Below are 14,821 nucleotides of genomic sequence, written 5' to 3' on the forward strand. Positions count from 1 at the left end.
CATTTAGTCAATTAGCTAAACCATAAGGGTAGTTTAAAAAATTTATCCTTTTTTTACATTTGATTAAAAAAATAGTGAGAATATTCTTTTAGTTTGTGAGAAAATAGTGGGAACGACAATGGGTGGGTTTTGTAAATTCTAGACCGTACTTGCCTCTCTAGACCTCTCCTAACCCTTACCCTCCCCAAAACCTATAGTAGGTTGGATTTTCAAAACCCAAATCCTCCCAACCATACCCTCTTGCATTTGAGGGTGGGCAGGTCAAAGTTGACGAATTGGGTCTAGAACCTATATCTAATTTCTTATTATTTCTTGTTATTTATAAGTAATAAACAAGTAAAATAACAAGAACACGAAATTTCTAATTGTTTGATTAAAACATGTAGAAAGCACATAAATTATCAATTATCCTTCACATAAGATTTAAAATATTATTAAATTCAACACCTAATTAATACATAAGTTCACATATCTTCTAACAATATGTGGGTCAATGAGGGTTGGGTTTAGCCTAATAGCATACCTTATCCATACCAATATGGGTTGTAAAAGTCCCAAAACCTATACCTATTCCAAAATCTGTTTTCCAAGCAATAAAAAAAAAAAAATCCCATTGAGATGAGTAACTAAGTAGGGTAGAAATTTCCATTCCAGCTATGTTTGTTTTAGGTGTAAATTCAATTTTACACCAATAGAAAATATGAACCAGTTAGTGATGGATGGAAATTGGAATTGGTTATTTTTGAAAATTTACATCAATCATGTTTGGTTGTGAAGGTGTAAATTTTGATGATTTCTTTTTGTCGGAATTTGGAATAGATGTTGATGTAAATTTCCAACCATACACGAATATGCACTTTGCAACAGTCTTATATGATGAAAAAATCCTGATCCAATGGTTCCCAAGTTATTTGAATTTGGACTACGGCCTTGAGCGTCTTGAGCTAATTGCTAATGCGTTTGTCCAAATATAGGTCGAATAGGCTTTTAGCCTACTACAACCTGTAGCTTGTAGTTAGACTTGTTCATGGGCTGGGTGGCCCGACGGGCCGGTCCGGCCTGGCCCGGTCCCTGGACGGGCCCGCGGGCTTAATCTCGGGCCAAAAAGACCGGCCCGCAATAAATTCGAGCCGGGCTCGGGATTTGCCAAAATAGCCCGGTTCGAGCCCGGCCTGGCCCGACCTATAAATAAACCTAAAAACCTTAGTTGAATATCCCTCTTTTTTTTCACCTCTTTCTCTTCTTTTTCCAACCAAATTCTTCTTCTCCACATCCTCTTTTCCTTCTTTATATATATATTTTTAATATAAATAAATTTTGAATTTATCTATTTTTTAATGTAAATAAATTCTGATTTATATTGATTCTTGAATAGGGAAAATTTCTAATTTTTTTATTAGGTCGGGCTTCGGGCTCGGGCTCGGGCTTCGGGCTTTTTATTAGGGCCGGGCTCAGGCCCAAGTTGTAGGCCCATTGGTCGGGCCAGGCTCGGGCTAGGGCCTAACATATTTTTGTTAATGAAGAGTAAAAGCCCGACCCAAACCCGGCCCGGCCCGGCCCATGAACAAGTCTACTTGTAGTATACGCATCATTGCTCACAATATGAGATGGGAAGACGTGAAGGCTGCTGGGGCGTAGGCATCTAAGAGGTTGTTTGGGCAGCAAGCAGGAGGGGTGGCTCATGGTGCACTTTACCCTTCTCTCCGACGACCATGGCTTCCAGGGGATTTATTTTAGTGGTTAACATCACTTTACCTTGTATGCTAAAAGGAAGCTTGAAGCTTTCGCTATTGATGTGACCAAGGTTGCCTCTAGAAAGGCCGACCTTGCCACCACCAAGTGAGAGAGATTTGAGAGCGGTGCCGACGAGAGAGAAACAATGAGCAAGGTGGAGGTTGAGATGGAGCAGACGGAGAAATGGGGATGAGAGATGTTAGACTGAGAGGAATTTTATTTAGATGGTAGAAATAGGTAAGTATTACATCGATAATTTCAATGTATTTTTTACATCAATTATCAGTGTAAAAAATTTTAAAATGGAGTTTTACACCGATTTACATAAATATACACTCTATCCAAATGCTTACAAAATCGAACAGAGGTGTAAAGTTTACCCCAATTCGATTTCATACCTCAAACAAATGCGGCCTCCTAGAAAATAATTTAGAGAAATATGCTAGAATAGGGTACATAAAACAAAGTTTAAAATGAACCTATATATATTTAGCTCAAAAAATCAATCATACTCAACTAGCTATTTTTTTAGCATTTAAAATAAAAGATTGCATTTTTCTTTTTATTCTAAAAAATGTGCACCATAAATCAATTATGTATAATCACTTCTGCATTACATTCATTTCATAGTTCCATTTGCAATATAACATCTTCCTATAATTGCCAAAACCTATGGACCACAAAAAAATCTCAAAAAAGTGTATAAGAAATATAATTTGTTAAACTATGTTATTAAACCAAAACTTGAACACCACAAAAAATGAGGTGCACACAGCCCATTTCTTGATAAATATTAATAATCAAGACCTAAATCTAAAAAAAAAAGTAACTATCCATGTACCATCAAAAGTCTCCAAAGCTATTATACATATAGACTCTCTTCAATGTCCAAAGTAATATAAATCCACTCCATCCTAATCCTTTTGATATTCTATAAAACGTCATGGCTTGTTTTTCATCTTTGGAGAGGATATAATATGCCTTTAGTATTATATTATTTGGCATTCCATTAAGGCATGAGATAACATCCTTAAATAAATTTTCTCTACCAAAGGCACCAAATCCATTCTCAATGGCCTTTGCCAATTTCCCAAGATTCATAACTTTATCAATTTTATCTACAACCATTTCTAAAGCCTTCTCCTCTTCCTAGCTAGTGCTCTTTGGTACATTGCATGTTTTTGCTTGCAAAGTAGGGTGCCCTGTATTGTTGATATCATCTGTGTCATGCAAGGTGTTGTCCATTATCTCAATTGGGGTATGAGGAGTTAGATTTGATTCTTATCCGAGAAATTTTCTTGTTGTTGCTGCATTATTTCCTATCACTTGGTCATTTCCTCAAACTAATGCCAATTAATCATAATTTGCTATCACCTTCCTTTGGTGTTTCCTAGACTTTGGGTGAGCCTAATATATAAATCACAATAAGTTCAAGCCATACATTCTAAATCATATACAACAAAAAATATATTTTACCTCTACACAAGCAGTCCATACTTATGGCTCTACATCTATTGTCTTTCTCATGCATTCCTTGCAAAATCACTTTGGTTTAAAAATCTTTAAACACCACAAAGTTTTTGTTCATAGATTTTAAGGCCCCATTTGATTCACAGGAATAGGGTTCTGGGATTGGAATCCAAAAAGACTATTCCAATTCCAACTGTTTTGTTGAGCGGAATCAGAATCCCATTCCCATTCCTATTCCTCCTTGAATGGTATTGCCCCATTTGAGGGAATGGCCATTCCCTGCCCCTTCCTTGAAAATGAAACCTTGATTCCAATTTTTATTCCCATTCCTGTCTGAACCAAACAGACTATAGGAATATACCATTCCAATTCTGATTCCAAAGGATTTCAATGCCAACTGCAAACCAAACAGGCCCTAAGTGATTTTTAAGGTTGTCCTTATACACTCTATACCAAACTTGGTGGTGATAGCTTTGCATGTAGTTGTATATGCCGGGGCTTTATAGCTTTTAATGACTTTATTCCCCAAGTTAACTTTCTCCACTAGAAAGAGATGCAAAAACTCAAAATGCATATCTTTTTCTAATTCTCCTTGAGTTCCAACCAACTCAAATGATCTCGTTTGGTTTGTTAGGTTTTTGGAGAATTGATCAATCTAAACAAGTTCTCTACTTGACAAAAGAACAAACAGTTGAAAGGATTGAATCGAATCCTCTAGTTTCCGTGTTGAATAGATGGGTTCTAGGCAGAGAGTTGAAGATTTTAGGGAGGGCTTTCTCTTCCTATAACCAAATGGATTATGGATCTTACACAAAAGAAGATTTAATTAGCATCACATATCCTATCGGGGACATAACTCAAATGGTAGAATGCTCACTTTTCATGCTAGAGGTACAGAGTTTGATGATCCCTTGCATCCATTAATTTTTAAGATTTTTACTACTAAACTAGGTGGGTACTTTATACTCAAAGCATCATACTTTTAAGACAAACATCAGAATTTTCTCTATCATCTAAACCAAGTTTATGAATGATTTTTTCCATTAATAATTTGTTTTCATTTCAAGTTACTGATCTGAAAATTTTGTTCATTGATTTTCATTGGAAAAGATCATATCTCTAAAGTCGAAAGTCATTACTACATATGGCCAATCCTCTTCTATTTCTTGTGCCCTAGTCCTTTTTTTTTTTACCTTTAGGCTATGTTTGCTTGGTAGAGAATAAAAGAGAAATAGAAACTACAGTGGCAATTCTAAACAAGGTTTTTAAAACTGAATCGGACAACGAATCGGTCAGGGGTCCGGTTCCCAGGTTGAACAGTCTGACTGTTTGAATCGAACGGATGGCCCGTTTTGACAAAAAATAAAAACCGGCCAAACCGTTGAACGATTTCAACAGTTCAATCGTCCGGGTCAGTAGTTTGCTGACCAAATCAACTGTTTTGGAGGAAATAACAATTTTGAGGTGAAACGGAACTAATTACCTGACTTGTTCCCGGTTTTTCTAGTCCAACTATCTGGTCCAATCCAGTTTTGAAAACCATGATTCTAAAGGAGAATGTTAAAATTCATGTGGGCCTCTATACATCCATTTGAGTGATGTATAGATGTTACTGTAAGCTTGTCAACAAAGGGCCTAATTAGGTAATTAATGCTCAGGGGCTTAGTGAACATGTCAGTCAGTTGGCGCTTAGAGTAAATGAAGTGGATTTCAACAGGTTGGTTGAAGGAGACCTTAAAACTAGGATCTCCTTTGGATATTTGGGCTTGAGAGAGAGGAGTTCGGCTTTTGTCAGGGCAAGTCAGTGCTCGCACCCTTTGAGCAGCTCCTTGCAACCTTGCATTGTGAATATCTCCCATGAAATAAATCACATAACTATGAAGATATTCCCAATGCAAGGTAATAAAGGTTGTTGGAACGAGCTTTGCCCTGACTGAAGCTGGACTCTTGAGAGAGAGGGATGAATCAGATCCATCTTCATTGCATTTTCTTTGTTGGGTTCGACCACACTAATGTTGTGACTAAGCTGGCACCTGCTGCCCGAGGTTGAGGTTATTCTAGGTCCTCTTTGGTCATTGAAGAGGCTCCATCTTCTATGTCTTAAGGGCAATGGTTGGTTGTAGACATTGATGCCAAAGTTGAGGAAGGTGTCTAGTAATGTGGTTGTCTTTAGGATATCTACCATTCTTGGCATGGCTAAATGGTTAGGTATCTTCTTTCTTGGAGGAGAGGAACAAGCTACAGAAATTTCCATAGGCTTGAATTGCTTGAGATTCATAGTAGGTCTTATAGATACAATAAATTTGAACCCAACCAATCCGATCATATAGGGTCTAGGTCTGCATTATGTTTCCTGATTATAATCAGATTGGGATTAGCTATGGTTGTTTCAAACCAATTAAGACATGAAATGACACAAAGATACTCCTAGTCTAATACTTATTTTTCTCATAATATACATATATTATCATAGTATGATGTCCAAATGTATTAATTTAACAAATAAATAGATTTATTGTCTTTGTCAAAAAAAATGATTTATCATCAATTATAATCGGGTCTCATTGGGTCAAACCATACTCCTGATTATAGACCATGTATTAGGGGTGAGAAAAAAAAACCAAAAAACCAAATTGACCGAAACTGAACTGAAAAATCGGTTAACCGAATTGGTTGGTTCGGTATTTTTAAAAAACTGAAGATACCATTTTGGTTTCAATTAACCAATATAGAAACCAGCGGTTAACCAAACCGATCAGTATACATATATTTCTATATATTTTATATATATTTATGTATATTATATATTATATATTTTTTATATATTATAAGTTAATAATTATGCATTATATATAAATATATTTTTATAATATAATATTTATTATTTATTATTTAAAATATAATATTTTATATATGTTTATAATTTGTATTATATATTTATATATATTGTAAAAATTAAAAAATCAAAAAACCGACAAACTGAACCGACAGTTAAACGAACCGGTCAACCAGTTAATTGATTGGCTTTGACTCGATTCCAATTATCGGTTTTCCAAAAACTAGTAGTACCAGTTAGGTTTCAAAATATACCCCACGGTTCCGAACTGTGAGCACCCCTACCATGTATAATCTGGTTTAGAATTGGTTTGACACATTTACTTATTGGGTCAGGTCTGAGTCTATCCTGACTTGGGCCAAACCCGACCTATTGACAGCACTAGAAAGAGGTATAATTGCAGGTTGGGCATTGGGTATAGGGAGGACTCTATGACAAGGTTCAAAGTATCGCACAAGCATGTGTATCGGGTGTTTTGGTAATATAAAAAACCATTTTTTTTCTTTCAAACTTTGACAAGAGATTGATTTAAATGTTAGGGTAAAATACAAAACCTCCCCTCAACTTTCTAACAATCTTATAAATCTCCCCTGTGTTTTGATACGAACAGAATCCTCCCTTATAGTTTTGAAAAATGGTGCACATACCTCCCTCTTATTAGTTTTTCTGGCCGAAAACCCTAACATAATACATTAATTTTCTTAAAATACCACATTTACCCTTAAAGTGGTAACCGAAGCAAACCAATCTCCTACCCTTGTTTTTTCTACTTCTCTGTCTCAATTGAGCTAACCAATCGTCACTCAATTTTTATCCTTTTGCTCTATTTTATTTATTTTTCACATTTTTCTTAATTTTCCGTCTCTTTTATTCTTCTTCTCTCTCTTTCTTCTTCATTCTATTTCTTTCCTATTTTTTCTTTTCATTTTCTGGTTTATTTTTTCAGGTGATAGGCAAATAGGAACCACCGTCTAGAGACTTTGTGGAGGTGCCTGTTAAATGGTTCTAAGCGATTCCTTTTACTATTTAAGTAATTTAACAACCATTTTTCATAACTATTTAAACTACCCAAAAGGCTTCAACCATATTGAACTCATCTTTATAATGCGTTCATATGATGTGCATGACAGTACTCCAAGTGTTCAAAGAAATTCCTAACATGACCTCAAATCATAAAACAGAAAAAAAAAATTCAAAGTTCTATTAAGTATTAAGCGCCAACCTATTTCTCTCAATCTTACCTGGATTGTTTTATTAAATTTAACATGAGTAAAGTCAAAGACACTGCCTTCCACACGGATTGATCCCCAAGAGCAAAAATCTTGACAAACTAGAGAAATCAAACATGAAATCTAAATTAAGATTATCAACTGCGTGTTGAAATCTTGCTGAAACCTACGGGAATGTTGTGAGTGAATTTGTGGAGATGTTTTTGTTTCAAAGAGAAACTTGCTCTGTTCTTGTTGAACTTGAGTAGAAGTATACATCTCATAAAGAGGAGGATGATACTTGGTAGTATTTATGGGTATTTTAGTAAATTCTTCTTCTAAGTTAACGGAACTTTAATGGGAGGGAGGTATTTATAGCTTTTTCCAAAACTATAGGAGAGGATTCTATTAAAATCAAAACATAGGGGAGGTTTATAAGATTGTCAAAAAACTCAGGGGAGGTTTTTATATTTTATCCAATATAAAAAACTCGCCTGAGTTTTCTGACAATCATAGGAACCTCCCCTGTGTTTTGTATTTAACAAAAACCTCCCTTGATGTTTTGAAAATAGGTGCACGTACATACCTCCCTCCATTGGTTTTCTAGTAAAGAGATTAAAATTACCAAAATAACCCTCTCTTTTTTCTCCTTTCCTTTTGTCTTTCTTCTTCCTTTTTTTCTTCGCTCTTCATTCTGCACTTCCTTTCAAGTGACAGAATTAGGGAGCTTAATTACTGTTTCTTCTTCTTCTTGGTAACCATGATACCCCCACAAATTGTTCCCACAAAGCACTCTAAATCTGCTACCCACTAATTGTTTCCACATTGTTACCCATGTAACATCAAATTGTTCCCACAAAGCACTCTAGATCTGCTACCCACTAATTGTTTCCACATTGTTACCCATATAACATCTTTGGGTGTATTAGGAACATCTCCCCGTGAATGATAAGAGAAATATTTCCAATGCACAGCTATAATGTCCCATGGTAGATAGCACTCAAAAACAAAATAAAAATAAGGGAAATTGTCCAAAATCCACCATCACTTTTTATGAATTCTCTTAAACTCATCATAACTTTTCAAAACATCCAAAACTCACCATGTCAGTGATATAACGGTAACTTGACTAAGGGGCATTGTTAATTTACTAGTTTACCCTTCCTAGTTTAATGCCAACATTATTTCCCTCTTTCTCTCTCTCTCTCTCTTTCTTTCTTTCCATGTGCAGCGTTACAAGTTTTGAAACTATGGTGATATCTTCAAACAGGTCTCCTTCTCCCATTTCAAATAGAGCCAACCCTAACTCAAGGACCCAGGAAAGCAACTGTGGAGTCAGGAGGAGTTTCGGTGGAAATTCTTTCGCAATACCCTCAATCGTTCCTCATCAAAGAAGCTTCAATCCAGCCACTCCGGTTACCACCACCACCGTTCATATCTCCAAACAAGGGAATTCTCTTTTTCCCTTTTCTACTGGTGTGGGGACTCTACTAAAACTCATCTACTCTCATTCTCAGTCTTGGACACAAAGATAGAGTTCATCTTCTTTTCCCAAGGGAGAGGAAGGAGGAAAGAACCTTGGAGGAAACACCCGAAGCTGGAAAGAGGATGGTTAAAGATAAGATTGAGAGAGAGAGAGAGAGAGCATAGCTTCGTCTAGCAACTGCACAGAAACTCTTCTGACGACTAAAAGTTAACAGTCCATGGCAGCTAGCCAAGGCATACACAAATAAAATGTTTGAACAAAGTGTAGGTTTCAACCATGTGCTTTCAACCACTCAAACCCCGGCCAAGACGGAGATGGGAATTTCATGGAGTAGGCACAGCGAGTTCTTCGTTTGAACCTTGAGCCCTGCCACCACAGTAACGATGGGCGACGACAATCTTCATTTGAAGTTTGTAAAATGAAAAGAAACTTACAGGAAAATAGGCGGAAATCTTCCTTACGCGGTAGATGATGATGAGCTATAAAAATCCGATACCAGTAGACCCATAAACATCGATCATTTCATTCCCATCTTTTCTTCTAAATTCTTTTCTCCATCAATTTCCGTTATGGGGTTTCTTTCTTCTTAATTCCTCCGGTTACCCATTTCATTTTATTACTGTGTTCTCTGGGAAAAGAAAAAACGTTTCCAGAGCTCACTCATTGTGCTCTCTACTTCCACCCATCCATCCGATCGTATTTCAGAGATAGAGAGATGAACGGCAACCAACCAGAAGCAACAACAAATAAGTTAAGAGATGGATCCAGTACCGTTACAGTGGACCGAGAAATCGATTCTTCATCCAAGGTTGTTCCTTATTTTCTTGAAATTATAGTTTTATTTGCATGAAGCGAATTCTTATCATTATTGTTGATAGTGCGTCCCCAGAAGTGATGATCTATTCTACATGATAGGATTAGTTATCAACTCGAAGCTGGATCAGTTCGTGGGGGGTGGGTATGTTGATGACATTTTAATTTTAACGGATGATCTTGGGATGAAGCTCACTCATGCAGCGACCATCGCTAATGTGCACGACGGACTGACCGCATTCTTGTTGATCGGAGCATTTTCACTTGCCAACCTTGTTGATGGTGTTGATGTTAACAGGCTGACTCACCATTCAGGGGCAGTTTAGTCATGAAATATGCATTTAGGTTGACGTGGACAACTTGGGTCATTGAATTTTAACGGTGTTCTAACGGATGGTGAGCTTTAGAAAATAAAATTTCACTGACATGGTGAATTTTGGACGTTTTGAAAAGTTATGGTGAATTTAAGAGAATTCATAAAAAGTGATAGTGGATTTTGGACAATTTCCCTAAAAATAAATATATAAATAACACAAAGCAACAAGTAGGGATATGTGCCCCAATAATTGCTCCACCCTTCAAATCTATATCTATATATTAAAATGGAATGTACCAAGCCTGCTTTTTGGTTTCTTTTCGAAGACACTTGTCATTTTTTTGGTATTTTTGAATTTTTCTAATTTTAAAATTGAACAAAATAACTCAAGTGGCCAATCACCTTTAAGACTTTTAACTCTCCTCATTAACTCACCATTAACTCTTTTAATTATCTATCCTCAATAATTATTTCATTAACTCTCTCCTTCAATAACTCATGCCACTAATTCTCTCTTCTCTCTACCACTTCATTAAATTGCTTGAAATTCATTAACTTTATCTATGTCTATATCCATTTCAATTTAACTATAATTTTATATACATTAGAATTTAGATGTATTTACATTAAATTGTAGTTATTAATAAAGATCAACTTTATTGAAATGGAGATATTCAATGATATATTGTTGTGCTAAACATCTACTTCCATTTAAAAAAAGGTTAATTTTTAAGTTAATTAATCAAGTAATTTGCATATCGAAATAAATTTTGTTCACTTCACCCAACAAATAAAACCAATGTTTTAAAAATTGACTTGGAGCTTGAATAGTTTTTACCTCAGGTCTTAGGTCAATGGTTCAACTATTCAAGTTGGACGAGTCTAATCATGACACATCATCCATTTATATATGTAGAATATATGTTTTTTTTTTTATAAATATAAGAGCTGAAAATTGAAATTTAAGGCCAAAAATTCAGGTTTTTTTGTATAGTGGGGTTGCAAAGGTCGTGCAGAGTTATCCAAGATAAAAAAAAGATCATTGCCAATTAGACAACTGAAAGTTAAATCCTCTAGAATTTTTCAATACATTGTATACTATAACCAGTAATCCAATGACCCGGTCAAAAGGGTCAATGGTTCAACCACACATGTCGAATAGGGTAGTTTTTAGGAAACCCGTAATTACAATAGGGTCGAGTGATGGTTTGAATGGTTTAACTATCTAAGTCGACTTGTTGAAAACGTTAAATAAAACATCATAAAAGTTATAAACCATTTATGTTCCATTTAAAAACAATAAAAGTTAATGAGCCATAGTAAAAATAATTTAGTAAGTTACTTAAATAAAATAAAAATAATTATTAATTATTGTTATTGATAAAAATATTTTTATTAATATGATAAAAAATAATTTAATTAATAAAAAGGAATAAGATGGATTGAAAAATAAGAACAATTTAAAATTAACATAGTTAATTAAATTTTATAAGGATAAATAAAAACAAAAATTCATAAAAATAATTAATTTTAAATATAATTTAATTAATTTAAAATCAATTTAAAGTCTATTTAAAAATAGGGAAAATTATAAAAACCTCATTGACTTTTGATACTGAAAATCCAAGGAAAGGAGGTATTTGCACTTTTTTTCTAAAATCTATAGGGGAGGCCTTTGTTAGGATCAAAACATAAAGGTGGTTTATAGATATAAGAGAAGTTTTTTATAATTTTAATTAAAAATAATATGAAAAAACATAACAAACCAATAAAATTTAATAAAAAATCAACATTAAGATACAAAAGCAATGCAAATTTATCTAAAGCATAGGAAAGTGGCCACTCTCACTAAAACATAACTTAAATTGTAATCGGATAAACTAGACATAATCCAAAAAATAATACTTGAGTTGGACTCAGATGAATACTGTTTATTTGAAAATGTAATAGAAACACCCTCCTAAATTTTACTTATAATTAAAGCCCGTGCATTGCACGGGTCTGACTAGTATATACTAAACATAATTACCCATACATGTGATCATGCTTTAAAGCTGTCTTTTTGTTTTACTTTATTTTTCTTTTTTCATATTTCATGCCCACTTTATGCCCCGGCCAACATTGTTTATTTGAATGAATCTAATAGTTGAACACTTGAACCAGGCAGTAGAACCGTTCAACCTATAACCCAGTCACCAAAATGGTTCTATATACCAGGTTCGACTCTGACAACATTGGGTTGAAGTTAGAGATTTCAAAGGTACCCTACCTGGCCCAAGGTCACACCCTGGACCAAACTCAATTAAATGAAATGGGAGACCAAACCCAATCTGACACCTGTACTCAACCAAGGTCGTCTAAGGTTATATATAAACATGATCAAAATGTTACAACATTAATACTTAATAGGTCGGGTTTGCCACAGGTTGCCTCAACGGAGTCTGACCCAAAACCCGATTCAGACTGACCCAACACTAACCCAATAGAGTCGGGTCAATGCAGATTCACCGGTTAACCGGACCCACTGTCACAAGGACAGTACAAACCTCTTATTGCCCCTCACCACTGCGATGGCAGAACTCTGGAAAAACAGAAACCAAATAATTCCATGTTCTCATTACATCCGACTTAAGGGTGTCAATGGACCGTTCAGTACAAAATCAATTTGGATGGATTGGACGGATTAACAAGACAAGTTGGATTGGACCAATTTGATTCAAAATATTTATTAGATTGGACTGAAGCTGATCCACTGGTAATAAATTTATATTAGATTCCACTGGATTAAGTTAATATCCGATCCATTGATATAAGATAAGAATATAGGTGTCAATGGACTGGATTTGGATTGAAACCAATCTAAATTAAAATAAATTTGAACAAATTAGACGGTATAGACATTGAACTGGATAGGCTCAAAATGATCCAAATTATTCATAGGATTGGATTGGATCTGATCTATTTGTAATGGATTCACATTAGATAGAATCGGATTGTACCAAATCCAGTCCAATTGGCACCCCTAACCGGACCCACTTAGGTGAGTGGGTCTTGTTATAACAACTCCAACCATTGATGTCATGGCCTTTCTTCACCTTCAAACAAGAGTTTCTACCTTCTTATCTCTCTCCCACACTCCAAATCCTGTGGCTGTGAAGTGCAAGCAAAGAAAACCAGAGACAACCATCATCAAATTAATATTCCCTGCTCTTCTCCTTCTGTTCTCATTTGCACTCTCCTTGTACCCACATTCAAGCCAGTGATGGAAACCCATCTCCCTCTCTGTGATGAGCAGAAATTCACAAACAATCACTACAGCGTCGATACTTCTCGCCCTTTCCGTTCAGTCAAGGAGGCCATCTCAATCTTCGGCGAGAGGCTTTTAGGCAGTGACATCTACTCTCAAAAGCCTTGCACCAGTCCCAAACGACAAGCAATAATACAAACCTCATTTCAGCAGATGTCCCCAACTACTCCACAGCCATTCTCCAACCACAAGCTTATTGCTAAAGCTGATGAGCTTTCTTTGGGAGACTTATTGAAGAAACTAGAAGCCGAGCTAGAGGACACAAAGCGGGAACTGAAGCTACTAAAGGAAAAGGAATCAGAGACAGAGATAGCGCTGGCTTCCCTAAATGCACAACTTCACAAGAACATGTCTAAGATGGCTGAGGCCGAGGCAGCAGCAGCAGCTGCAGCGAAAGCTGTACCAAGAAGAGTTGTAGTTGTTGAGGGAGGTTATCCACAGGATGGAAAAGCTAAGGAGGAGATAACAAAGGACTCAAAGGTGAGGAAGGAGAACTCGCAGTCTCTAGCTCAGATACTGAGTCTTGGAGACAAAGAAGGTTACTTTGTAAACAGCAAGGAGCAAAGAAAGCTGATGAAGAAGAAGCCCATAATTCCTCTTGTGGGAGATTTTTTTTCCTCAAGGAAGAAACGCTCCTCCACCACCCTTCACAGCTTCCTCTGTATATCTCCCAAAGCATATAGTTAGAAAAAGAGATTAATGTGTCAACATTGATCCATAAATGCTTTAAGCTTTCTGAATATCCAGTGGTGATGTTTTATGATGATGGTATGTGTGAAATTGTTCTATTGTGTACTCAGAAAGGTGGTCTCTTGTACTCTTTACATCAGATCTCTGTGTAACTGCACCATGCATTCTGAGTATATCATATGGCAAATTAACAATGATCTTCTTCATATTAAAAACAGGATGAATTTCCATATTGAACAAGTTGGTAACTTTCTACTTCACGCACCACAATCCGCATTTGTTTATCAAAAGGATGCACTATGGCCCGTTCACTTTTCGATAAGTTACTTACCTGGGTAAATACAATTACTTACCCGGTTAAGTGCATTTACAATGTTCTTTTATTTCCCAGGTAAATAAGGCAATGATCATTTTAACCATAAAAATCTATTATTAAAAGGGGCATTTTTGTCCCATTCAAGTGTTGACAACTTTTCCCTCAGATGGGAAAGTTATTTACCCACCTAGGAGATGGGTCAATGCACTTACCATGTTCTTTAATCCTCTTCCTCCAATAGCCAATTAATCCCATTCCAAATAATTTGTTCCATCAAATTTCACTATGATAATCTAAAAAGAATTGCTATCAACAACACTTCCAATCCCCACAAGTCCTTCCCAATGTGATTTGGATTCATTCCTAGTTGTGTCCATGTTAAAAAACCCTATTTGATTCACAAATCAAGAGAAACTTAGCAATTCTCCTCCTTTCTACATAGGATAACCCCTCCAAGAAATGTCAAATCCCAAAACAAAAAAGATCCACCAAATTGTTCAAGAAAAGAATTCCCAGAGAAAACCCTAGAGTCATCCCTAGAGGAAGTCTAAAACTGATAGATGTTATCTCTAAGGGATTCTAAAACACCTCAAATGACTATCAATCTCAAGATCAATATAAAATCTACCTAGAAAAAATTAAGCA

The 14,821-nt window shown here is 35.7% G+C and overlaps 1 protein-coding gene across 1 annotated transcript; it reads left to right on the top strand.

The window, feature by feature from the left end:
- Positions 1-12,976: 12,976 nt before the first annotated feature.
- LOC104608272 (uncharacterized) lies at positions 12,977-14,084 on the top strand. Its single transcript, XM_010274205.3, has one exon. The coding sequence runs from the start codon at positions 13,126-13,128 to the stop codon at positions 13,855-13,857; it is 732 nt and encodes a 243-aa protein (XP_010272507.1). The 5' UTR covers positions 12,977-13,125; the 3' UTR covers positions 13,858-14,084.
- The last annotated feature ends 737 nt before the right edge of the window (positions 14,085-14,821 follow it).

Source organism: Nelumbo nucifera, chromosome 1 (genome assembly GCF_055504915.1).
Source record: "Nelumbo nucifera cultivar China Antique chromosome 1, China Antique-T2T, whole genome shotgun sequence".
Lineage (NCBI taxonomy): Eukaryota > Viridiplantae > Streptophyta > Magnoliopsida > Proteales > Nelumbonaceae > Nelumbo > Nelumbo nucifera.